At 42.8% G+C, this 26,520-nt stretch overlaps 1 protein-coding gene across 2 annotated transcripts in view; it reads left to right on the forward strand.

Annotated features, from left to right (window-relative positions):
- The window catches only part of Arhgap21 (Rho GTPase activating protein 21), a 128,554-nt gene that overhangs the window by 24,786 nt on the left and 77,248 nt on the right, over positions 1-26,520 (forward strand). Inside the window, exon 1 of one of the 2 annotated variants that reach the window (XM_051151245.1) lies at positions 418-516. The exons of the other annotated variant lie outside the window; for it this stretch is intronic. Coding sequence (XP_051007202.1) covers positions 433-516 — 84 coding nt within the window. The 5' untranslated portion in view covers positions 418-432. Of the gene's footprint in view, positions 1-417; positions 517-26,520 lie in introns of those variants that run through there. 2 annotated transcript variants of the gene reach the window in all.

Here is a 26,520-nt window from a genome sequence, read left to right on the forward strand (position 1 = left end):
GTGTTAGCAGTGTGAGGTGCTGCTGAGAGATTAAGAGGGATGGGCGACTGACTCCGTGGCTCACTCTGGACTGATTCTTGTGTTGGAATTGGTTCGCTGTGGAATGTAGATAGTAGGCTTAGTTTACTGTACTATTTCCCTTATCTGTGCTTTTATTGGAAGTGCCAGCTCATAATTCCCCAAAGAAGAAAACAACAATCGTTAAAAAACAGAAGTGATGCTAAATACAGACCACGACTGCTGTGAGACAGGCTTTCCTGTGTGATGTAATAATATCCTAGTATTTGGGAGGGTGATGCAGCTTGGCCCGCTCCTGACGCTGCTCCGACAGGAAAGGGAGGGGAAGAGCCTCTGTGAGCACTTGACTGCAGAGGGAGCGCTGCTTGCTGACAAAAGCTGAGTCAGAGGATGGAGACTGCGCTATAGGCAGGCATGGCCCAGTTCAGGCTGCTGGACTGCATGATCAACCACAACTGGAGTTTACTCTGCAACCTGTACTGTGCTTGGAGCGGCCAGGTTTGTCTGATGGATGCATGGTTTTGCTTTTTAATTTGAGACCTTCGTAACGGTAGAGCAGAGTGGAAGTGCTTGCCCTGGGAACATTGCCTTCTTGTTACAGTCATCTTTTGTTACTTTTTTTTTTTTTTAATTAGTTTTCTTTAACATGGTATATGGTAAATCTGATGATCTGAATTACTCTAAAAAAACTTCAGTTAGCTGAAGTAGCACAGACGATGCTGTTTGAAGAGCATTAAGTTGTGGGGGAGGGGCAGAGGGAGGGGAAATGAATTACTTAACTTAAAGCTAATAAATAGGAAAACAGTACAGCTGTAAGAGAAGGCCAGTCTCACAGCTTTTCCAAGGAGTTTCCGATTGTGTTACTAAGGTAGCAAGGGTTTGCAACGAGCTGCCGTTAGCAAGCTTTTTATTTACAATAAAATATGGTTCTGGATTTCTTTCACAGTGGTATTGAATGAGGTTCCTTTCTGAAGTTTTTATGTCATGAGCTAGACTTTTGTGAAAATTATCGTTTTGTAGTAGAGAAAACTTGCTGGGCATATTTCTTAGAACAGCTATCGGCTTTTGCGTGCTCTCTAAGAAGCAAGCCTTTCCTGTGCAACCCCATCAGCACTGTTATCAGGTAGAGACTGCTTCACTAAGTCGTAAATCATGTTGTACATGCTCAGCCTAATGGCTTGGCTTTTCAAACACAGAAAACCCAGCCACGCCCCAGCTATGTCTCAATTCTTCCACAGGCCAGACACAAACTTCCTAGGCTGGAAGACTTGAAATTAGTTCCGAGCAAGACCTTCGGGTCTCAGCTCTTTCCTGGTTGGCCTGTTTTTCTGGTCTAGGAAATAGTTTCATAGTTTAGCATGGACATGATAGACCAATAGATCAGAGAAATTAGAGATAGAGGTCATTTAATGTCTGTTTCTTCCATGCTAAGATTGATCCCTCAATGCACTCTCTAGTACTCTCCCTAATGGATTTACATTACCACAAAAATACGGGTTTTACATGGCTACTAAGAGAATAAAAGAAGATAGATACTGCAATTATCTAACATTTAAAATTCATGATATCAGGAGCCTGGCAAAGCTGAAACTTGAGCCCTGTGCTTTATGCATGCTTTGTAACTATCACTAGGCCTCACAGTCTTGCATAGTCTCACCAGGAAATGTTCTTGTTTGAGGTCTGAAGCCACTTGGTCTTAGCAACCCCAAAGGAGTGTTAGCTGTGCCATAGATGCCCTGGCATGAGTTGATGAAGCCGCAGATACCGAGGGTTTCATGTGTGCCTCGGCCTGAGTGCTGCTAGAGTGCTGCCTTTCCTGTGGTTTTGATCTGACAGATGCTAGTAGCATCTCTCAGAGTTTGCAGAATATAGCATAAGTAAAAATGGCGCCGGACACCATATTCTATAATATTGCTGCCACTACTGAAAAGTGTTTAATGGAAGTCACATAGTACCTATAAGGCTAGGCAATTGAAATTTGAAAGGAGTCAGAAAAGAGCAAAGAGACTGGTTGGGTGTGGTGGCACACATCTGTAATCCTAGCACGTGGATGTTGAGACAGGAGGCTCAGGAGTCAAGGCCAGCCTAAGCTCAAAAGAGTGGAAGAGGTGTGTGTAGAAGCAGGTATTTGAGACTGCGGAGAACAGGGGAACAAGCTTTAGGAGACAGCGCCTGTGCTGGACCTGTGTTGACAGACACTTCGTGTGTGTGTGTGTGTGTGTGTGTGTGTGTGTGTGTGTGTGTGTGTGTGTAATATGCATAGGTGGTGCTGGCCCAGATCAGAAGAGGTGGTTGGATCCACTGGAACTGGAGTCATGGATAGTTAATTGTGAGCCACTGTGTTGGTGCCAGGAAGTGAACCCAGATCCTTTGCAAAACCAAGGAGCGCTCTTAACTTCTGAACCTCCCCTATGCCCCTCAAGATACTAAGGAAGCTAAAAATTTTAGATTTGTATGTGAACTTGTCTTAAACATTTTAAGTATTGGTGACTTATTTAAAAAGTTTCAAAACAGTAGGACCTGAAGCACATCTGGTAGGCAGATGTGGCTCTGGGCTTCCAGTGTGCAACTTCTGATTTATAGTGACTTATGGTAGCTCTTGGTCCCCTTGGTTTCACCATGGAAGCTAAACTGGGCCTAGGAATGTTGCTGGATAAAAGCATGTGGTATTGGTACTGTAAAGGATGAGGAAGAAAGGGAGTAAATGAAATGGTGGGTGAGAAAAGAGGGAGACAGATTGGAGACAAAGGAATGATACGCTAGAGTCAGGAAATGCCACCACAGGGCAGAATGCTGGTCAGTATGGCACACTGAGAATTCTGATCTAGGCCGTGTTGGTGGCTGAGTGGAGTAGAATGGCAAGGCTAGTGTCCAGAAACAATGGAGGCAGAGGTGAGGCTGGCTCTGAGACAGGCCTATGCTGCCAGCTTTGCCTACTCACGTCCAGTGGTGTGCATACCAGGGACCGCTGTGAAGATGAAAATGGGCACAAGCACAGTGCCTGGCACATTAGTTATATTTGATACTTGCCTCTTGTGAATGTAACGTGTTCTCGTCTGATACAGCGCATGAAGATACTATCATATGAGACTTATGTTAGAAATAAACATTTAATATTGTATGAGAGTTAAGTGGAACTTGGAAAAAAATTGGAAATATAAGTTAAAGTTGATCTATACTTTCCAGTAATCTATCACTCCTGTTAATTTTGATATATATACAGTTAGTGTTTTTCACATGGTTCATATTTTTTACAAACTGGAGTCATATTATGAACATTTCTCCCAATTTTTAAGGCTTCATTTAAAAAAGGGGTGTCCATGCATAAACATGTTGAGTGCAGGTGTTCATGGAGGCCAAGAGACGGTGTGGGATTCCCTTGAGCTGCAGTTAAAGGTGGCTGTGAGCTGCCCTGTGTAGGTCCTGGGAACCAAATTTAGGTCCTTTGCAAGATCAGCAAGAACTCTTAACTGCTGAGCCATTTCTCTAGTCCCCCAGGCTTTGGTTTTAATAACTGTAATGGTCTAGCTAGACGATCTATATATTTTCATTACATTTGTTGGACATTTAAATTGCTTCTTTGTGTGCTTCCAGGTATGTCTGTGTATAATGTGTGAATCTGTATGTGCCTAGGTATAGTATCTTCCTCCAAGAAAGCCAATAACCTCTCAGTTTTTTATGTTTTATATTTCAGTAACAAAAGGTATTGCTAGGGAGGAACTTTAGTAAAAGATCTTGAAAGTTTTGTTTCATAATGGGCCCAGTGCTATAAATGGGTGATACTCCTTAGCTTGACCTCCAGAATAGCTCTGTTTATAGCTTTGTGGGTATACATTTTAAATCTGGCATCTTCTGTCTTTGCTGGCATTCTGTTTGCTGTTCACTGTCATACAGCCAGCCTTGTGAAGGAGATGAGGAGGTGACATCAGCTGGAAGTGGCATGGGAAAACACGCTAGTGGGTGGGACAGATGTAGTGTGAACACAGGTAGGGCTTGCAGATGAGAGCAGGGGGCATGGGAATGGGAGAACAGAGGTCTCTTCATCTCTCTTAGGTCCAAACTGAGTAGCTGTGTGTTTCACCAGTGGTGGCTGAGAACTGTTGGCCTCAGGCCTCAGGACCGAAGCTCTCAGAGCTACTGGTCTCAAGAAGAGGAGGGGGAAGGGGACAGAAAAGCACTGTTTTTTGTTTTTTTTTTTTTTTCCATTAGCCCTGAGATTCACCCCATCATAGGAAAGCTGCACAATGATGAAAGAAGCCACAGGGGATTTTTAAATCAGTATTTTCAGAGTGATTAAAAATAGATCCCAGGTATTTTAGATATTTAACCTTGTTTAGTACTTCTGATAACTCCACAGTGATGATGTAACTATCACATTCCTGGTTTTGCATGTGAGGAAACTAATGCAATAGGAGGTTTCATCACGTGCCCAGGTTCCCACAGCTGGGACAATGTGAAGCAGTGTGTACTGAGAGTCAGACTCTGCTTAGTGTTGGAGTTACAGGCATGTACCACCTGTTAAATTAATTTGGCCATTTCTAGGGCTTCTTAATTCTAACAAAATAAGACATGCTTTACGTACTGCTGTGTGTTTGAGGGAGGATGTTTTAATTCTGCTTTGCACCATGGTTGATGAGGTTACTTTCTAATGGCCTTGAGTTGAGAAAATGGGAGGTAAAAGTTCTTTGGCCAGAGTGGACTTCACTGGGTGCATTTAAGAGTGAAGTGCATTCTGGGCGTGGTGGCACATGCCTTTAATCCCAGCACTCGGGAGGCAGAAGGTGGACTTCTGTGAGTCCCAGGCCAGCCTGGCCTACAAAGTGAGTCCAGGACAGCCAAGGCTACAGAGAAACCATGTCTCAAAAAAACAAAACAAACAAATCCTGCTCAGTTCTTGTGCTGTGAAACTTGTTAAAAATAATATAATAGAGTCTCAATTATTTGTGTAGTAGCCAAGTTAAGAGAGAAACAGAAACAAACGCAGTTTTATAAAAGTAACTTTAACAGTCCACATTACAAGCTTTTCCACTCATCTCCCATCCGCCTCACAACAGTTTCCTTTAGCTTAGTGAGATTTGCCTCTCCTGTGACATTTCCCTCACCCTTTGGAGGCAGGTGCCAGCTATGGTTGAGTCACGTTTAGGAACAATATGTTTTTTATTATCCTTTTCTATCACTTCTGGTGCAGGCCCTTTGGTACCATTCTGATTGAGACACTCTTTCCTGAATTTCATCTTGAATGGAAGGGTAAATGCTACTCCTGGGTCCCTGGTGTTCTCTGTGATCATGCTACCCCGGAGGCTTTATCACACCCAGGGCTATAACTTCATTCTTAGTGCTGACTTGAAGAGGAAGAGAGGCACTCAGCATCTTGGCAGATGGGTGGAGTGTCCTGTGACCCCTCTGCGGATTCCTGTTAGCCGGATTGTTTTCTTTTGTGATACATTGGCCCAGTCCTAGATGTGCAGTTCCTGAGCCCTTAGCTCCTTCCATTATGGTCAGCCACAGCGGTTCTGATACCCCTGTTTAATATGAAGTCATACTTTGTCCAGACTTCTTACACCCTGTTCAGTGGTGTATCTGAGGCTCCCTCTCACTCCACCACTCCACAACTACTCCACAGCTAATGCTTGTTGTAAACCCACGGGGGGTGGGGGTGGGGTTGGCCAGTGCCTGCAGTTCTTAGGAAGTAGAACCCTTTCTTCGTTGTCTTCATTCATTGGCCTTGTTTCTGGCCTTGATTAGGTGGAGCAGATAGATCACTTCCAGTCCAGAGAGCATCTCTGTTAGTGGGCAGTACTTGGTCCTCCTGGGCCTGTGTGCTTTCCTGGGCTTCATGTGGGGCAGAATCCACTGTAGACACCCAGAGCTCTTCTGGTCTGTTACTTAGCCCACTGGCCAGGTTCCTGTTCCCTGTACCCAGGTCCTATAAACGTGGTGTGCTGTCAGCTGAGGTGGCCGTAAGGCTCACTCCATCTTTTCAGGGTTCACTGCCCTCTGTTGATCCCTGCCTGGAAGCCATTGCTCTGAGTTGGGGTGTTTGTGTGGTATAGTGTTCCTCTGACACCATGAAGGACAGAGCACTAATCGTCTCAGGGAGGGTCTTGCTGGGGTAGAAATGGAAGCAAACTTTTGTAGGGCTTCTTGCTGCTAGTGTGGCCAGAGTCACCCACAGCACGCTCCTCCGTCTGGCCCAGCCCTTGGTTTGCTTGGGAAAGGATCCGCTCTCAGGACCCCTCTCTTATTGAACTTAGTGCTTTGCAGGCTGTGGAGCTGAGAGCCTTACAAAAGGTGATATCATTTTACTTATTTTCATTTGTAATGTGTGTTTGTCTGCATGTATGTATATGAATCACACACATGCCTGGTGCCCATAGAGGCCAAAAGGAGGTGTCAGAGTCCGTGGAACTGAAGTTAGGGATGGCTGTGAACTGTCATATGGGTGCTAGGAACCAAACCCAGGGCCTGGGCAAGAACCATTTTTCTGGCCCCACCCCGACACCAGCTGCTGAATGGAAGCATCTTCAGTTTTGTGTTTTGTGCCACACGATCCTATCCAGAGAGAGAAGCTTACAACATGGTGGCTTATTTCATAAGGACATGTAAGGGAGATGCAGCAGAGAGTTGCAAGACTGAAGGCTGCAGTGTTTTGGTCTCTAACCGTGGAGGTGATTATTCCGTCCCTTTTATGGAGTCCTAATCTTCAGGAGCTAATCTCTAGATCGAGCCCACACTCAGGGAGGGGTTTGCACATAGACAGGAATGCCAGAAGGTGGGGACATTGACCAGAGTCCATTGAGAGTTGGGGAATGTGCTGGAAATATCCCCCAAATCCCTTGGTTTGTGAGGAGGTGCACAGATCTGAGTCTGTAGTGCTCAGTTCTGATAGATAAGCACGGTGAAAGGATACAGAGCAGGTCGGCAGAGAAAAGGAAAAGGCGCTGGGGCAAAGGTCAGTGGGAAACACACACAGGCTTCCAGAGTCCTCCCTTGGTGAGGTCACACAGGATGTGCTTAATTAATGCTTCAGCCGCAGACTGCTACAGTGCCTGGGAAAAGTGCACCAGAGAAACTCATTCAAAGTGAAATTTTTTTAACCGCAAGCCAGTCACCTTCTACCTAGAATCTAACAACATTTTAGACTCCCAGAAGGAAAGCAAGTGCTTAACACAAACCACTGCGTACACTAAACAGCTTAGGCAGAGCAAGCCACTCTCATCGGCGGGGGGTCCATGGGAACATTCTTAACATCCAAACAGCATGATGCCAGCCATGGCCACCGTACAAGAGTGTGCCAGGTCTGCTGTGCTCACACTTCTGAATAGGATGAAGTCAGGGGTTATGTTCATCTTACCCCAAGTCACAGTAACTAACCAGTCAGAATGTTTTCTGAAATGCAGGTGTGGCGGTGCGGACTAATGATTCTAGCTTTCAAGAGGCTTGAGTCAAAAAGATAGCCAGGTCCACGCCAGCGCAGACTGGACAGCGAGGCATGGCTAAAAGGAAAATAAAACAAATAACCCAATTTCGTTGAACATGGTGTTAAAAACTCTTAAAATTGGAATAATGTTACCTAATTTTTACTTCCTTTTAATAGTCTCTTTTGGAATAAACAAAACAGGTTAATGCAAATGGTAAGATTTTGAATTTTTTCCCCAGCAGCTTATAAGAAGTAAACATTAGAGCCAGGCAATGGTAGCTCACGCCTTTAATCCCAGTACTTGGGAGGCAGAGGCAGCTGGATCTCTGTGAGTTCAAGGCCAGCCTGGTCTACAAAGTGAGTCCAGGACAGCCAGGGCTACACAGAGAAACCCTGTCTCAAAAAAAAAAAAAAAAAAAAAAAAGAAAGAAAAAAAGAAAAAAGAAGAAGAGGAGGAAGTGGAGGTAGAGGAGGAAGAAAAAGAGAATACTCATTCTGGGCTTCCTTAAGAGAAAGTACGTGGTGTCATTGAAATTCAGAAAGCAGTTCTCATTGACAGGAATGTCTTAACTCCTGGCAAAACAAAACAAAATCCCTGAGGGCTGAAAAGAGCTCCAGATACCGAGGTTATCACCAAAGATAGCAGCCTTTAGGCTCACAGAGGAGATAACGGCCAAGCCACAGTATATGGAACTGTTTTATAATCTGATTAGTCACTGCATTGGGATGCGCCCTAACTCAATAGGAACCTTGGAGTGGCTTGACCTTGGAGCAGTTAACTAGAAATGCAAGGTTCCCTGGGGCAGGGGGTAGACACACCTTTGAGATGGAACCAGGAGGCTGCAGTTCCATTTCTTTCCCTTTTCCTTTCTCCAGTGCACTGGGATTTGGGATGGGCTATTATGTCCTAGCTGCCTTTATCTGGGTTCTGGGAACTTCTGGTCCTCATACACAAAGCCAGTCTCCCAAGATTCCTGTTCTTGTGTCTATGGCCATGGGCCACGTCCTGAGACACAGGACAGTCAGGCATCTCCAAAAACAAAATGTTAGATTTTTGTTGAGACTGCTATGCTGTTCCTGGCCAGGTGAAGGAGATGCTGGGTATGGTCCTGGGAAAGGAAGACACACTACTCATTAACATATACACCCCAAGTTACCTGTAAGGTGCACATGACTTTATGCTAGGTGTAAAAATGAATCTGTGCTCAGGAGTAAATACAGGCTGAGGAGTGGCCAGACTGTGGTGTGACCGCCTAACACAGGGAGGGGGCAAAGTCACGGAATGCATGCAGAATATGGACTTTTTTTGGGGGGGGGGTACATGTTTCTGATGGTATTATACAAAATGTTTCATTCAAATTTGGGCTTAAATAATTAAAAGTTGTTTTCTTCTTGTGGATAAGGAACAAAAATCTTCTCATAAAGTAGTTTTTGTTGTTTCTATTTGTTTGTTTTAGACAGAATCTTATATAATCTTGGTTGGCTGGGACTGAGGATGACCTGGACTCCTGAGTGCTGGGACTACAGGACTACATGCTGGGCATTTTCTCTTCCGTCATTTTTATTAATGGAGTTTAAGATGCTTAGTTTTGCTAATAAGACACAAAAAGATACAAAAAAATTAAGCTTATTTGTAAAAATGAAGAAAACCCCAGTGCTGATCAGAACACAGTAGTCTCCTACTGTGGATAGATTTTGCTGTCTGTTTTATTCTTAGCACTTTGAAACAAAAACCAAATAAAACGTTAATATATTAACAAGAAGCACATTCTCAGGAACCTACTCTATGTGGGTCTCGTGGTTTTTCATAGACACTGGCCCACAAAGAGGCAGTAGTGAGAGAAGCTCAGGGGCAGTATAAAAATGACCACACTTGCTCCTCATGAGAGGAACCAGGCCCCAACATCCATGTAGGCAGCTCTAAAATACCCGTAACTCGTTTCAGGGGATCCTGTACTGCCTTCTGGACTGTGCAGGCACCAGCACTCACACACGCGCTCACGCGTGCACACACACGTACACACAACATACATGCACCTAAAAAAAAAAAAAAGGTAGTAAGCTTAGCCCAGCATGGTCGCACACACCTTTAATTCCAACGCTTGGGCGGTTTGATCAACAGAGTGAATTCTAGGACAGCCAGGGCTACACAGAGAAACCCCATCCCCCAAAATAAAGCAACAACAAAAATAGATAGTAAACAATTCTATACCTAATTTAAAAAGTTTAAATGAACAAAGTATCTTTTATTCATGTGACGAAATGCTAGAGTTTTAAAAATAGTATAGACATATTTATGTGGTAAGACATTTAAGTAAAAAGTAAGAAAAATTTCTAAAGTGTGTATATTCATATAAAAATGAGAGTTTACATAAATACCAAACTTCTGGCTTAGTTTTCATCAGCTTGCCAGAAACTGGAGTCATCTGAGAAGAGGGGACCTCAGTTGAGTACTTCCTCCATCAGATTGGCCTGTGGACATGCCTTTAGGGTTTTCTTGATTAATGACTGATATAGGCCCAGTCCTCTGTGGGTGGTGTGCTAGGCAGGTACCTCTTGTTTTCTAAGAAAGCAAGATGATCATGCTTGCTCCTAGGGAGCAGGCCGGGAAGCAGCACTCCTCCACAGCGTCTGTTAATGGTGTGGTTTACAGGGAGAGTTTCTGTTCGGGAGACTTGAAACTTCAGCTGTGGTCCCGGTGATGCTGCCAGTTAGCTATGAGGCTATCACTGAGGCTCTCTGGCTTCAGTGAGTTGGATAAAGTAGGTCTCTGGTGTTGAGGGCTTTAGTAGCCAGAGGGTCTAAGGAAGTAGCAAGGGCTGCGGAGCTCCCTGCGCTCCCAGGCTTTCTCTCCAAACTGCTCTGCATAGTTGATAATATTCCGAGTTTCTGTTCTCAGTTATCATTCATAGATGGGGAGGGGAAGGAAAAGAAAGAAAAAGATAAAGAAAACTACCCTCAAGGCTTACCAATCAATGCTGGGCATGGGCACATACCGTCAGTCTTCTCTCCTGAGACAGGCTATTGTGAGTTCAAGACCAGCCTGGGTTATGGAATTAGACCCTATCTAAAAAACAGTCACTTGGCTTGGTGTGCCTTTTTTGTCAGGGTGCCCTTGCTGTTCCGGAAATCAGCGCCCTTGAGCACCAGTTGGTGAGTGAGTGGCTGGTTGCTAGAGAGAGCTATGTTTTTACACATGTGAGAGCCACACCAACATCTGCAATGTGCTATTTTTCTTTTTTCTTTCTTTTTTTTTTTTGTGCTATTTTTCTTAGTCCTAACCCTGTGAGCTGTACTGCCTTCCTGGCTGCCCAATTAAAGCTGGACAGACCTAGGGTATAGTTTGAGTCACCAGTATTTGCCAAGCATTAGGCCATTTGCTTGAGGTTTCAATGTTATGCCTTATAAATTTAAGAACACGTTACTTGTTATTAGTGGGTGTGCATACATGTATGTTGTATGTCAGCATGTGCAGCCGTGAAGGTCAGGGGACAAATTTGGGAGTTGGCTCTCTCCTTGTGTGGTGAGTTCCAGGGCTACAACTCATCAGACTTGCTGGGCAATGAATTACCTTCTCACCTGCCGAGGCTTCTCACCAGGCCGCTTTGAATTTAAGATACTGAATGACCAAGTTTCCTTAGTTAAAAGTCTCTGTGAAATTATATGTAATCTTTACAGTATTGCCTAGTGAGTCCACGATTAGGTTAAGTTGATGATATAGTTTTTTTCTTTGGCAATATTAGGGTTTCCATTGCTGTGAAGAGACATCCTAACCAAGGCAACTCTTATAAAGGAAAACATTGAATTGGAGCTGGCTTAGAGGTTTGGTCTGTTATCATTATGGTGGGAAGCATGGCGTATCAAGGCAGACATGGTGCTGGAGGAGCCAGGAGTTCTTTTCTACACCGTGATCTGCAGGAGGAGACTGGCATCTTCCGGGCAGACCGGAAGAAGCTCGCATTCCGCATTGGGCTGAGCATGAGCATGAGAAACCTCAGAGCCCACCCCCATGGTGACACACTTTTTCCAACAAGACCACACCTACTAATAGTGCCACTGCCTGTGGACCAAGCATTCAAACACTGTGGAGGGTCAAACCTAGTCAAACCACCCCAGGCAACAAGACCTCTCTCCATAGTCTTGGGTAGCCTGGCCTGCCTCTGCCTCCTGAGTGCTGGGTTTAAAGGCGTGTGCCACCATAACTGGCGGATAGTATAGCGTGTTAATACTATATTTGAGGCTGCTTTATATTTTGGAAAACTTAGTGAACATTTATGAAAATGAGTCTTTGTTCTAGAGTACCAAGGTGCTTCAAGTAAAATGTGTAAGTTTTGAGATGGCTAAACCTGCCGTGTCTTCACTAGCTTATGTGTGTCTTCCTGTGCATGTCTCAGAGGGGACTGCATTATTTCTTTGGTAGCTAGGATGAAGTGTGACTTCTAATTTGATGATACATGTCTACCTAAAGGGTAAGGAGGTAACTTTTTGTTCTAAAAATGCAACTATTCTCAGCTTGAGAAGAAACAGACATTTTATTCACATCACAAAATAAGAACAAATTGAAACCATCCTTTTAATGGTATCTACTATTATTACTTCTTTAACAGAATATGTGTAAAAATGCCTATACCCACATTTTTCAATGTCTGGCTTTGGCTTTCTTTGTTAGTGTTTCTTGTTGTTGTGTGTGCGTGTGATTGGGCACACATGTGGAGGACGGAAGCTAACTTTTAGGGGTCAGTTCTCTCCTTGTGTCACACAGGTCTGGTGACCTGGATTCAGGCTGGGCTGGCTTTTGTGACAGCACCTTCACTGGTTGAGGTGTTTCTTAAGCACTTAATTTAGTCTTTTGACTTTCTGTTAAGATTGGGAGTGGCTCTATCTTACAGCATAGGTGCAGAGCCATCCATTCCAGTGTGCTGGTTAGTCATGCCTTGCAGTGCAGCGCTCTGCAGTGAAGAGCCAGGGCAGGTGTGAGCGTGGGACTCTCTTGTTGGAAATCTGTGCTGAGGAAAGAATAAATGGCTCAGGTAACATAAAGACATTTCCAAACTGGTGGAGCCAAGCAGGGGGACTGCGTGCCATTCCAGCCTGACGTCAGGGCCGGGTTCATGTTCACCATACAGAAAGTCCTGAGATCGTTCAGTAAAGTAGTAAAGGCTAGTGTGTGTGTGTGTGTGTGTGTGTGTGTGTGTGTGTGTGTGTGTGTGTGTTTGCGCATTTCAGGGGAGAAGGAGAGACTTAACATAATTTTGATCATACGAAATTTTATATCTTACTTTCTTTAGCATTATACGTTGGGCATCTTCCCAATGAAAAACTTGCCACTCGTGACTTTCATAGGTTGGTTGTAGTCCTTGTTTTTTGTTGCTGTTGAACACTGGGTGTTTTTTTTTTTTTTTATTGTAGAGATGCGTAGCACCGCTTGACCCTTGCTTGGAAGCCCCTGGTCATCTCACTAGTTCCCAACTTTAATTTGTTGCTACATTAGGGAGGGAGAGGGGCGGGGAGCTTTGCCTTTGAAGAACATCTTTCATGAGCGGGTCTGCAGAGCCTTAACTACTGAGGTAACGTCCAAATGCTGCTTCAGACATTCATGGCCTGTTTCCCTTATAGTTTAAAAGTTTGAAGGTCTCATGGGAAGATATTTTAGGAAGAGGCTAACTGCATAATGGAGAGGATGGTGTGTCACGGGCTGTGTTAGACAGGAGCAGGGTTGTTGGTTGAACTACAGTTGTCTGACAAAAACTCTTCATGGGGAGAAACAACAGGTGTCCACTGAGAAGGAGCCCGTGACAGGCCTTGGTGAACCTGTGAGTTTTATTGGAGTCACTTACAGGAGCTGAACTGACTCAAAGACAGCCACATCACCAAGGCCCATCCCAGCAAGCTAACAGCTTACAAAAGCTGGGGGTCTGAAGCACACTGCCCAGCCTGGCTAAACCTCTTCCAGAGAGCTGAGCTGGTTTCTGCTTCTTCTCTGCAGCTGGCCTGGTCTCAGCGTTTTCTTTGCAGCTTTTCTCTCTGAGAGTCTGCAGTGCAGCTCAGCTTCTCTGCGTCTTTTTGGCAGCTGGCTTCCCACCTGAGACTCCTGTTTGCAGCCAAGCTTCCTTCAATCTGAGAGGGACTCTCAGCTTCTATGTGCTGCATACTCTGGCAAGGAAGGGCCTTGTGAATCTGGTCAGCTTCAGGAACTTTGTGGAGCGGTTTGGAGTTTAAACCTTCCAACTTTGTAAAGAGCCTCCCTGTGGTATGGAACATTTCAGTCTGGGAGGAAAGGGCTGTTAGGCGACACGGCCGTTCTGTTACTATATCTTGCAGTTAGGAGATACTTAGGAAAGTTAGAAGCAGATAAAGAATGGAAGTAAAATTAAGGTACGGGGCTTTCGACTTTCGTAGTGTACGTGAAGGTGAAGGAGTAGAAATGCTCAGTGCAGTTGGTGAGGCTCTGAAAGTCAGGGTGGAGCTACTTGTGCTGACGGAAATTGTAGTAAGCTGCGTTTGGTGTCAACGCTGGCATGTGGCAAAAGTGGTTGACGCCTGCTTACACTTTTAAGTACACGTTATTTCTTTTTTTTTTTTTTCCCTTCAATCTTTCCCCACCTTTAGGAAGTTGCATGTTTGCCAAAGGTAGGAAAGGGAAAGCGGGTGAGCAGGAAAGCTGGTTCTCAGTCATAGCAGCACAGCAGGATGGGTTGTTGAAGTCAGTGAGTGCCTAGGGTTGTGTCACCAGATTGTTTTTCCTGTTTTAAACGTGCAACAGATTTGAGATCCCTCTAGTTGTTGCTTCTTTAACAACTAAATAAGACATTGTTCATTATAAACCTATTCCTAATTCTTAGAAGTGAAAACAATTCCTTCTTTGACGATTTTGTACACGTATAGGACATACCTTAGTCCTCAACCCCAGGACTCCCGCATTCTCGCTGCCACCTCTTTCTCCTCCTCCCTTTATCTCCCGCCTTACAGTCCACTTGAATCTAATTACTAATACCTGCATATGCATGGACCTGGAACCCAAATGCCCACAACAGTTTGTTTCTGACATTTAGTTGGGGATGTTTTACTTCTAAGTTGCTTAATCCTTCTTTTAAAAAACAAAGTACCTGAAATATATGTCTCGATGAGAATACTTTTTTTCCCCAAATGTGATAACATGTCTTGCAGTGTTCTAGTAAAATAGCAACTGTTCACTGAACTGATGGCCTCCCGAATTCTTGTGTTTAATCATGATTAATATTTGAATTTTTATTTCAGTAACATATCTTCCGTTAGAAACACTTTGTCTTTTGTAAGTAGAATCTGGGACTTCAGTTCCTTAGAAAATAGTCCCTTAGTGTGCTTACATTTTCCAAAATACCTTATAAACTTTTATTTTGTTAAAAAGCTTAAGCTATAAACCATTATTTAAAATAAGAGTGAACAATTTCAATTTTCTCCGATGCAATGCTAAGGAGAGGCCGTATAATTCTTTGACTTTGATATGTGTCAGAGAGATGGCAGCCTTCCCTTGTGCCTGGCTGGGTGGAAAATGGAAGAGGGAGACCACACCGTGGAAGCTGTTGGTGGCCATAGCCAAGTTCACATATTTCCAGTTCACTGCACGTTAGTGTTATCCTGTAGTGATATTCTAGATGAGCAGGTTAGTTTAAAAAGTGTACATACTAGCTGGGCGTGGTGGCGCACGCCTTTAATCCCAACACTCGGGAGGCAGAGGCAGGAGGAGGATCTCTGTGAGTTAGAGGCCAGCCTAGTCTACAAAGTGAGTCTAGAACAGCCAAGGCTACACAAAGTAACACTATCTCGAAAACAAACAAACAAACAAAAGGTGTACATACTGTTAAGCATGTGTAAGTATCCTAAAGAATTCATTAAATACCATGATTTCCACAGTATAATGCATTTCCCTACAGACAGGTGTTCCAAGGAGCATTTATAATTTTTATTAGCAAAATAACCGGACACCCCATTTCCACTTACTGGAGAATGGATATATACAAAGTAGTCTTTTCACAGTGGAACTGTGGAAACAGTGCAGGCGCTGGCTGGCCTGTGAGACCCTTTTGTTTGTGGTAAGCACCTAAGTCTCATGCTCTTGCACCCTCACTGTAGTGTTTATAATAGCAGAAAGTGATGCCTGAGGGCAGCAAAGAAGTGAGTGCAAGCATGCTTTGGGCGATGCAGTGACTGCAAGCATGCTGTGGGCGATGCAGTGACTGCAAGCATGCTGTGGGTGCAGTGACTGCAAGCATGCTATTGATGCAGTGACTGCAAGCATGCTGTAGATGCGGTGACTAATTTCCAAAGAAGAGAGAAGAATTCTTTTGAATTATAAGAATAGTTATACAAATGATAGAAGATGACAAATGATAGAAGATGGGTGAATTTTTTGTTCTGGGCACAATTTTGAATATTTTTTTGTAAATTATATATTTTTCATTATGTGTTTTGAATGAAAGGAGATGGGGAACATACACACATGTAGAGGTCAGAAGACAGTGATTTCTTCTGTCTACACTTACCTGGGTCCTGGGCTGGAATTCAGGTCACAGGGCTTGTGTGGCAAACACTTTGCCTGCTGAGCCATCTGGCCAGTCTGACTTTCTATTTTAGAAAGCCAAATCAAACTGTCCCTGTTATCATGAAGATATGTGGTGTGTCACAAGGAGGCCCAAGGAAGATAGGAATGCCTAATTGGAATATGTCATTACTACCAATAAAATAATTTGGAAAATATGCCTAGAAAGTAGTCTGAGGGCCTGTTGGCTATAAGAAATATCATGTGTCGTGACACCCTCTTGTCATTCTGTGAGATGGTAATATTATTAATGAGATAACTGTCAACAGTTTCCTGTAGTCAGAGCTAACCCGCTTGTGAGATATTGCTGAATGCTCCTAAGCTTGCTGCATTTTCGGTCACTTTTTTTTTTTTTAATAATTTTTTTTTCTTTTTTAAAATATTTATTTATTTATTACATATACAGTGTTCTGCCTCCATATACGCCTGCACATCAGAAGAGGGCACCAGATCTCACTATAGATGGTTGTGAGCCACCATGTGGTTGCTGAGAATTGAACTCAGGACTTTTTGGAAGAGCAGACAGTGCTCTTAACCTCTGAGCCATCTCTCCAGTCCATTTTTGGTCACTTTTGCTCTTAAAAAATATTAAAGTGAAGATTTAGAAATCTATCTTTGAAAGGTTGGTATGTAAAATCAGAGAAAGAGGGAACAGGGAGACACACCCGGATGGTGAAAGAGGGGCTGCTTAGGTGATAGGTACAGTGAGAAGCGCAGTGCTGAGTGACAGTGCTAGCAAGCCCAAAGCACACGTTCCTGAAAGTACAGAAGCTCTGTGTGAAGCGCCGCATCAAGGCAGCTTCTGCAGTGAGCTGTGTGGAAGGTGCTACAAGTGTCCACCTGAGTGATAAACTTAAGGTAGAACTGTTTGTGAAAATACTGACTCAGCCAGGCGTGGTGGCACACACACCTTTAATCCCAGCACTCTGGAGGCAGAGGCAGGTGTATCCCTGTGAGTTCGAGGCCAGCCTGGTCTACAAAGCGAGTGAACGACAGCCAAGGCTACAGAGAGAAACCCTGTCTCGGAAAAACCAAAAAAGAAAAAGAAAAAAGAAAGAAAATAAAATACTGACTCTCAACCAGGCCTTTAATCCCAACACTCAGGAAGGCAGAGGCAGGTGGATCGCTATGAGTTGGAGGTCAGCTTGGTCTACCATGCTAGTCCAGCACAGTCAAGGCTACACAGAGAAACCCTGACTTGAAAAACCAAAAAAAGAAAGGAAAAAAGAAAATGCTGACTCTCAAGGGTTTCATTTGCAGGATTAGACAGAAGTTACCTGGATCTTCCAACGTTTATCTTCTCCTATTGACTGCACTGTGAGCACTGGTTAGAAAAATAGGTGAAGGGACAGCAAGATACTTAGTATCAAAGCACGTCACCTTGTTTTCAACCTGGATTGGCAAAAAGTCTTGAGGGCTGAAACAGCTCACTGGTAAAGCGTAAGGGTGAGGAGACCTGAGTTTGATCCCCAGAACACATGTCAAAAAGTAGGCATGGTGGTGAGCAGCGTCTGTAATCCCAGCTCTGGGGAGGCCGAGACAGGTGGGGTCCCCTGGGGGCCCTCTGGCCAGCCAGCCTCGCCTGCTGAGTTCCAGACCAACAGGAGGACCCTGTTTCAGCAACAATGTTTGGCATCTAAAGAACGACACCCAAGGCTGTCTGGCTGACTCACCTCTCCTCTCTCTCACTCTCAGACAGACTCTTCCCTTACCACTTATAAACAGTCAAACAAAAAATGATTTTAAGTTAGAAAAATGACTTACCAACAAGCTGCTTGGAAAGATTTTCAAGCACACTTGGCATTTACAGATTATATTTCAAAAGTCTTTCAACTAACTTATAATCTAAACCAATAGCCCCCCCCAAAAAAAACCCCAAAACCAAAAAACCAAAACAAAAAAAAAACTTCAATTCAAACATAAAATTATTTCTCTGGCAGGAGAAATTAGTTTGGAGATAAGCAATTTCTAATTATTCAGTATCATCTAATTATTCCATTTCTGTTAATGGCGTGCACTGGAGAAAGTGGGCTGGCTCCTCTGTTACCAACTGTCTAGTTTTGAGACGTTACGCAGCCACTATAAATCGTTCTCTCTCATACGTATGATAAACAAGGTTTTGGCTGGCAGTGTTGACTCAGTGGTGGAGTACTCGTCAGGCCTGTTTGAGGCCCTGGCTTCAGTCTCCAACACTGAAAAATAATCAGTGGTTCAGGTTTTCTTAGACAAAAATCATGTTTTTACACTTGATCTCAGTATCCAAACAGTGATACTTTAAATTTTTGCAATAAGCTTTGTCTGTGTTAATGACAGTTGTGATTTTTATTTTACAAAAGAAATTTGTCTACTTTGCAGGTTGCAAAGTATTATACACTTGGGGGCTGGAGAGATGGCTCAGGGGTTAAGAGTGACACCTGCTCTTCCAGAGGTCCTGAGTTCAATTTCCAGTAACCACATGGTGGCTCGCAACCATCTATACTGTGACCTGATGCCCTCTTCTGGCATGCAAGTGTATATGCCGACAGAACACTGTATACATAATAAATAAATCTTTTTAAAAAAGTATTATACACTTTTTAATTTATATATTTTAAGTATTATATACTTTTGACTTATTAAGGGAATTAGCGATGTCATACTTTTCTGCAGTGTCAGCATTTGGGAGGTAGAGGATCAGGAGTTTTAAGTCCTTACGGAGGCAAATTCAAGGCCAGCTTAGGCTACATGAGACTCTGTCTAAAAAAAATTACAAATATCGTTGAAATGATAGATAATAATGACACAAACAAGCATATGATGTAGTTATTTGTTCATTTAGGTTGACTTGCTTATGTAAAATTCCTGGGCTAGAGTGTACTTTATTTATTTATTTATTTATTTATTTATTTATTTATTTATTTAGTGGCTGGGACCCAAGTCTAAGCACTGTGTATACACCTTGCACACACTATCTGAGGTACGATATTTCTTTTTTTTTTTTTTTTAAAGATTTATTTATTTTATTTATTGCATATGAGTGCTTTATCTGCAGAAGAGGACATCAGATCACATTTTAGATGGTTGTGTGCCACCATGTGGTTGCTGGGAATTGGAATCAGGACCTCTGGAAGAGCAGGCAGCGCTCTTAACCACTGAGCCATCTCTCCAGCCCGAGGTGCGATATTTCTAGTGCTCTTTGGTTTTCCTGAGACCCATCATGTAAAGTACAGCATTTTCTACTTCTGCTGTCATATAAATACTTAAAAAAAAAAAAAAAAGAAAGAAAGAAAGAAGAAAAGAAAAGAGAAAAGAAAAATTCAGACAGTGGAAGATCTTAGGTTTTTTAATTAGTGCCATAACTTAACATCCCAGCCTATCAGTCAAGGCACAGATAGGCTTTAAGAAGCTTGGCGACCACAGTCTACAGCTATAAACCAAGGATCCAGATCAAAGAGTCTAGCTCAGATTCTATGTCCCCCTACGCCATATCCTAGAAACATCAACAAAATAACATGGAGCCAGATGACAGTTGTAACCATAAAGTTAACAATTCAAGGGCATAAAAAGAAAACAACTGTTTTGTGCTTTCTCAGCAAGAAAAGTTACCAAAAGATGTTGGGTGATCTGGCTCTTAAAAGAGACTTTTTAAGTCATTGTCTAACCTGTGGTAGGAGTTACAAGACAAGTCTTTGTGGTCATGAGGACCTTTCAAGACGAAAGGATGCAAAGCTCATTCCCAGGAGTGCGTTCTGGGATGTAGTAGGAAGCTGACTTCATTATGCATTAAGTACAAATAACTATATAAGGCAACGTGTATATTTGCTATGCATATACGCATTCTGTCCTGTTAACATTCATTGTAAGACAGCCCTGCCTCCTCTTTTTCTTCGCACCTCTCTTTTTCTTCTCCTCTCCAACCCTCTGTCATTGACCCAGAGCCTTCCATGTTCTAGGCGAAATCACCACAGTGATTTATAAACAACAACAAAAAAAATTCACCTGCTGGAAGACGTTCCATTATGCCATTTTCCTGTTTTTTTTTAAAGTTACTTTTATTATTTTATGATTGATGTTTCACACTTACACCATCTCGCCCTTCTTTTTTTGCTTTTGCTTTTTGTTTGTTTGTTTGAGACAGGGTTTCTCTGTGTAGCCTTGGCTGTCCTGCACTCCCTTTGTAGACCAGGCTGGTCTCGAACTCACAGCGATCCACCTGCCTTTGCCTCCTGAGTGCTGGGATTAAAGGCGTGCGCCACCACCGCCCGGCCTCATCTCATCCTTCTTTTACTATGCTTTCTTTAGTTATTTTCTCATTTTTATAGAGCTATTTGTTATCCTTTACTTTGCTTTCTTCTAACTTTGAGCTGTCATTCAATCAAATGGTCTTGTCATAAAGCCTTTTAAAGGAATGGAGTGGCAGTTTTTGGTCCATAGGAATTTATTTAATCTCCGTTTCCCAGCCATTTCTTACCTTCTTTTGCTGTTAGCAGTGAGTGGGCACTCGTGGATGGGAGGTGAGATGTGCTGGCGAGATGCAGGCCAGAGCCTCTACTGGAGGAGTCTGTGAGAGCTGTATCCTTCACTCAAGGCCTACAGTTTGCCCTTGTTGCTAAGCCCAGGAGATCAAAGGCACTGTGGGTATGTAGGAGTGAGAGAGGCGCTCGTGTATGGTTCTTTTTATCTCCTCTTTGTATATAGGCTAATGAAAATGTAACCTTCCCCTCTTTCCTGCAGAGGGGAAAGGGTAGAGACTAGAGGGGCTTGGATGTGCTGTTCTGGGTGGATGAAAAAACTGAGAGAACTGAGCTATGTGCTGTTAAAAAACATCAGTTTGTGGAGGGCAAAAGTGAAATTGCTCGCTCTTACCCATCTTTTCCTTTGTGTAAAGAATGCAGTAAAGGACGATAGAACACAGCTAATCGGAGACGCAGAGGATGGAGCGTGACCCAGGAGGGTGTTATGGGAAACTTGAGTATATTTGGAAATGTGAAGCTATCAGAAGAGTATTCTAGACATGAACTGAATGCACAGTTATGTTTTTAAAGTGTTACAATTAGAGTCCTACAGGAAAGGAATTTTTCTTGTTGTTGTTGTTGTTGTTGTTGTTTCTCTGTGTAGCCCTGGCTGTCCTGGAACTTTCTCTGTAGTCCAGGCCTCCTGCCTCTGCCTCCTGAGTGCTGAGATTAAAGGTGGCTGGAAAGGGAATCTTAAAAGATGCTAGGTTATACTGAAGAATAGAAAACAGACACAGATTACAACCTAGAAGAGATGAGACATTCAAACAGAGTGTGCTCTAGCCCTGGAGGCAGGAGCCATCTGGTTTTGAAGGCTTCTTTTTTTTTCTTGTTGTTGTTGTTTGTTTGTTTGTTTTGTTTTGAAGACAGAGTTTCTCTGTATAGCCTTGGCTGTCCTGGACTTGCTTTGTAGACAGGCTGGCCTTGAACGCACAGAGATCCACCTGCCTCTGCCTCCTAAGTACTGGGATTAAAGGTGTGCGCCACCATGCTCAGCTCTTTTTTTCTTTTTTCTTTCTCTCTCTTTTTTTTTTGTTTTTTGTTTTTGTTTGTTTGTTTGTTTTGTTTTGTTTTTTTAAGACAGGGTTTCTCTGTGTAGCCATGGCTGTCCTGGACTCACTTTGTAGACCAGGCTGGCCTCAAACTTCCAGAGATCCACCTGCCTCTGCCTCCCTGAGTGCTGGGATTAAGGGCGTGCACCACCACGCCCATCAGAAGGTTTCTTGAGAGAAGGGTGGCCTCCGACCCAGTCTTCGCGCATCAGCCCCTTCTCCTGCCTCCAGTGCTGGGGTTACCTCCCTCCTCTTTGAAACCTTAGTTTTAAATCTTGCTTGGATTGAATGTAGCCACCCACACTCTGGGATAAGTCATTCTACAAGTTGGCCTCCATGTGCTCATATGTGACATGAAAGAGTTCATTTTTACTGAAACTTAGAGGATCTTTTGTCTGTGCAAAGCATACTACAGGTCAGTTATACACACCAAGAGGGTGCTCATTGTCATTAGCCATTAGGGAAAGGAACATTAGGTCACAACAGGCCATTATCACTCATGCACCTGCCACAGGGACCAAAGTGACAGTAGGAATAATAGCACATTTCTCTGTAAATCTCTCATAATACAGCATCTTCTCTAATTCTCCTTTCAATTTCATTTTTCTTGCTATTCTTTTAAAAAATATTTATTTATTTATCGTGTATGAGTGCTTTATCTGCTGAAGAAGGCATCAGATCACATTATAGATGGTTGTGAGCTACCATGTGGTTGCTGGGAATTGAACTCAGGATCTCTGGTAGAGCAGTCAGTGCTCTTAACCGCTGAGCCATCTCTCCAGCCCCTTTCTTGCTATTCTTAAATCACAGTGTTTTGACATGCTTTTGTGTCTAATGTAGTTAGAAAAGGCCGTCAAGGCAAATAAGAGCTCTGGAAAACACATGTCGTCAGAGATCAGTGGTAGAAGAAACCAGATTTTGGTGGACCAGCGAAGCATTTTCCTTCTTGGTTTTAGCATTTTGGGTGAAGAACTCTGAAGTCACCTGTGGTGACTTTGTTTATAAGAAAGTGGTAGTTTATCTCCCTTTCTCAGATTTTGGCTTTTTACAGGGCTGGGGAACATGAAAATGTGAATAGGAGGCCACTGTGTAGTTGAACTGCACTGCACTGAGCCACAACAGACTAGACTGAGAAGCAAAGGACGACTGGTCTGTTGTGCTGAAGCTCTAGGGCCAGACTGCGAACTACATTGCCGTCTGTGATCCTGGGCAGCCAGGAGGGCGACAACCACACTCCCAAACAGGCCATTTGATCTGCACCATAATGCAGCCCTCCCACACCTCCAAAAAGAAAGACACCCGAGGCTAACGGGTCAGTTACTGCCATATGATTTCTCTCCCTGGAAATTAAAATGCAAGGCAGAGTAGCTGCACTCTTGCCTTCTTAAGGAATGAAAGCAGGAAAACAGTTACTGGGTTATTATTCTGCAATGTTAAATTATAGTTACATATTTGATCATAGAAACTAGCATATTTAATAAACTCTAGGGATTGTCCATTGGTCTTAATTACATCACCAACACTGTTGAAGGAACTCACGTGTTTTCCAGGTTTCAGTCTTAGCTTTGTTTTCACATTGAGCTGATGGCATTGATTCCTTTGTCTCTTGCTTTGTTTAAATCTCTTTATGAGGCATGTTATCAATACCACATATTTCAGTTGTATAATTATACATGTAAACATGTTAAGTGGTCAAGGTACTAAGTATACTTATATCCCCCACCCCAACTATTCATCATCACTAACTCCTTTCATCTACCAGCGTGATCTCTGTCTGCTTCTAGGCAGTATAGACTCCATTTTAGAACATTTTACATCCTTTCCCCCCCACCCCCCGCCCCCCTTTCCCTTTTGGTTTTTTGAGGCAGGCTTTCTCTGTGTCTTCCTGGCTGTCCTGGACTGTAGACCAAGATGGCCTGGAACCCAGAAATCTGTCTGCCTCTGCCTTCTAAGTGCTAGGATTAGAGGCGTGTGCCACCACTTCCTGGCAGAGAATTCTTAGGTCTTTTATGAATAGAATCAAGAAGTATGTACTCTGTTGTTCTAAATTCTTTAACTTTGTGTAATGAATAGATACTTACATAAACAGTAATTTATTTCATTGTTAAGTATTGATTGATGTATCTCAGTTCACCTTTGTTTTAAAACCTTGGGGTTTTTTTTTTTCAGTTTGTAATAAATGAAGCTGGTGTGAACACTTCTGCATTTGACATTAAAAAGATCTGAGTTCTCTTGAGCAAATGACTTGATAGATAGATGCCTTTAACTGTGTATGAAGTCCTGAGATTGTTTTGCAAAATACGTGTACCATTTTAGATTGCTCTTAGGAGTGCGTGAGAGGTCCAGTTGCTTCACTAGCCAACACTTGTAGGGCTGGTCTTTACAGTGGCTAGGTTTTGGTGTTCCATTGTGGCCCAGAATGAATTTCCCAGTCATATACAGTGTTGACTATTTCTTAGCTTCTTTGGTAAGGTATGCTCCAGTTTCCTGCCCGTTATTTTCATTATTGGATTTCTATAGCCATGTTCATGTATCAATCCTTGATGGGATTTTATTTACAGGTAACTTTCCCCTTTGAACAGATTGTCTTTTTATTCTCTTACATGTTTCAAACAACAAAAACCTGTTGTTTATGCAATCGGTTTCTTATTTTAGAAAACAGAACATAGGGGAATTTGTTCTTCAGAGTTAGTCTTAGCACAATAAGGGGACTTTTAGAAACAGTATATTTTCATGCAAGAATGTTCTGAGATCTTGACTGGGATTGCTTTGAATGAATGTACGAATCTAAGATAAATCTGAGTTAATACTGTAGCAACATCAAATCTTCTAAACCACGAATGTTCTCCATCTATGTAGTACTCTTTAGGTTCCAGTAGCGTTTAGACTTAAGCCTTTAGTTTTTAGATCGTGCAAATGTTTTGTCATCTCAAAGCTCAGTGCCATTTTGATATGTGTGGTTTATTTTATACATATGTGGTATCACCATTGCAATGCAATATCACCTTTTTGGTACACATGTTTTTATGCATGTGTTTGTGTGTGGGGGTATGTGCAAATGATTGCAGGTTCTCCAGAGATACAGGATCCCCTGGAGCTGGAATTACAGGCAGTTGCGAGCTGTCATCAGGAATGACAGGAACCAAACTCAAGTCCTCTGCGAGAGCAGTACATCTTTCTAGCCTGATTGATACATCTTTTTAATTGTCAAGTCTCAGTTGTTTATTGCCAGTATGGAAACACTATGAATTTTGCACATGCATATTACTTTCACATTCCAGTTACTCAGTCACATTGCCTTACGACAAGCTTGGCTGCGTAATGTTTATGTCTGTCTTCTCACCTTCACATGAAGCGAATCATTGTGGAAATAGAGTTGCTAACAGAAGATAATAAGAAAGAATAGGCAGCATATGAAAGTGTTCACTATCTGATAAAGGTGACATTTTTTAATTGCTGGAATGAACTTAGAGTTATAATTTAAAACAATCTTAGCATCAATTCAGACACATAAAGTTACCTGTTGAACTGGAGGTATGCTTGGGCTAAGGATATGTATTTGGTATTGAGTACATGGAATTAAATGAAGTCACCCAAAGAAAAGAGTTTAAACAAGTCAGTGGGTTCACCATGGGGTGGGGTGGTGTTTGCTGGCACCTGGGCCTGTAAGGAGCCTGCTGGGAGCACTGCTCTTCTGTGGTGGCGTGAGCCTGCCATAGGTTGTCGCTCTCAAGCTGCACACAGCCTCTCCAGCCAGCCACATCTCCCACACCCGGGGCCCTGGACTAGTCCAGCCACTCCTGCCTGCACTGCAGCCAGCAGCTAGGCTTCTAGCAGGACCTGCCCTGACTGCTGTCACACACAGCTAACCTTCCCACCCAGTTTAGATCTTCCACGTCCTTCTCCAGGGTCTACCCTGGCCCATCCCACAATCCTCTCTTCTGCCCCTACCTTCTCTGTCCATAGAAGATTTAGAACTAACAGAAGAAGTCCACATGCTCAGATCTCATTGAAAAATAAAATATGAAAGAAAAATCTGGTCAAGATCTTTTCTCCAAACCTACCAATCCTGGAGAAATGTTTGACAATGAGAATTACCCAAAAGAACCCTAGGACAGAGAATTTAAAAGAACAATCATAAACTTCATCAAATAATTCAAGGAGTTTAAAGACACCACAAAGAAACAGCTCAATGAAATTAAGGAGAAAGAACTTAAGGAAAATAAATGCCCAGAAAACACAGACACAAGGCTGATGAAGATGATGGAGACAGTCTAGGACCTGAGAACAGAATTCAATAAGGGGGCAGAAGCATTAAAGACTGAAGCTGAAATGAAGATGGAATTGGAAAAACTCAGTAACTTAACTAAAAATCTCAAATAAAATTCTTACCAGTGGAATAAATCAAGTAGAAGACAGATTAGCAGGACTCTAAGACAACACTGAGGATTTAGACCAAATAAACTAAGACTATGAAAAGAAAATAAAACAACAACAAAAGGGAAATGCGAGGCACCATGAAAAAAACAAATCTTTGAATTACAGACAAAGATGAGGGAGAAGAATTTCAAATCAATGTCATAGATCAGATCTTCAACAAGATCATAAAAGACTTCCCCAAACTAAGGAAACAGATACCCATACACATACAAAGAATACTCAGAACACCAAATAGACTAGGCCAGAAAAGAAAATCCCCATGGTATATCATGGTGAAAACAACAGTCCGTATGTAGAACAACAAAAGTATATCAAAAGCTTCAAGAGGAAAACACACACACACACACACACACACACACACACACACACACACACACACACGTGACATATAAAGGAAAACTCATGAAAATATCTGACTTCTCAGGGGAAAATTCGAAAGCCAGAAGAGCCTGGAGCAATGTATTCCAAGTCCTAAAAGACAACTACATCGAGCCTGTACTAATAAACCTAGCAAAATTA

This window comes from Acomys russatus, chromosome 9, assembly GCF_903995435.1.
Source record: "Acomys russatus chromosome 9, mAcoRus1.1, whole genome shotgun sequence".
NCBI classification, from domain to species: Eukaryota; Metazoa; Chordata; class Mammalia; order Rodentia; family Muridae; genus Acomys; species Acomys russatus.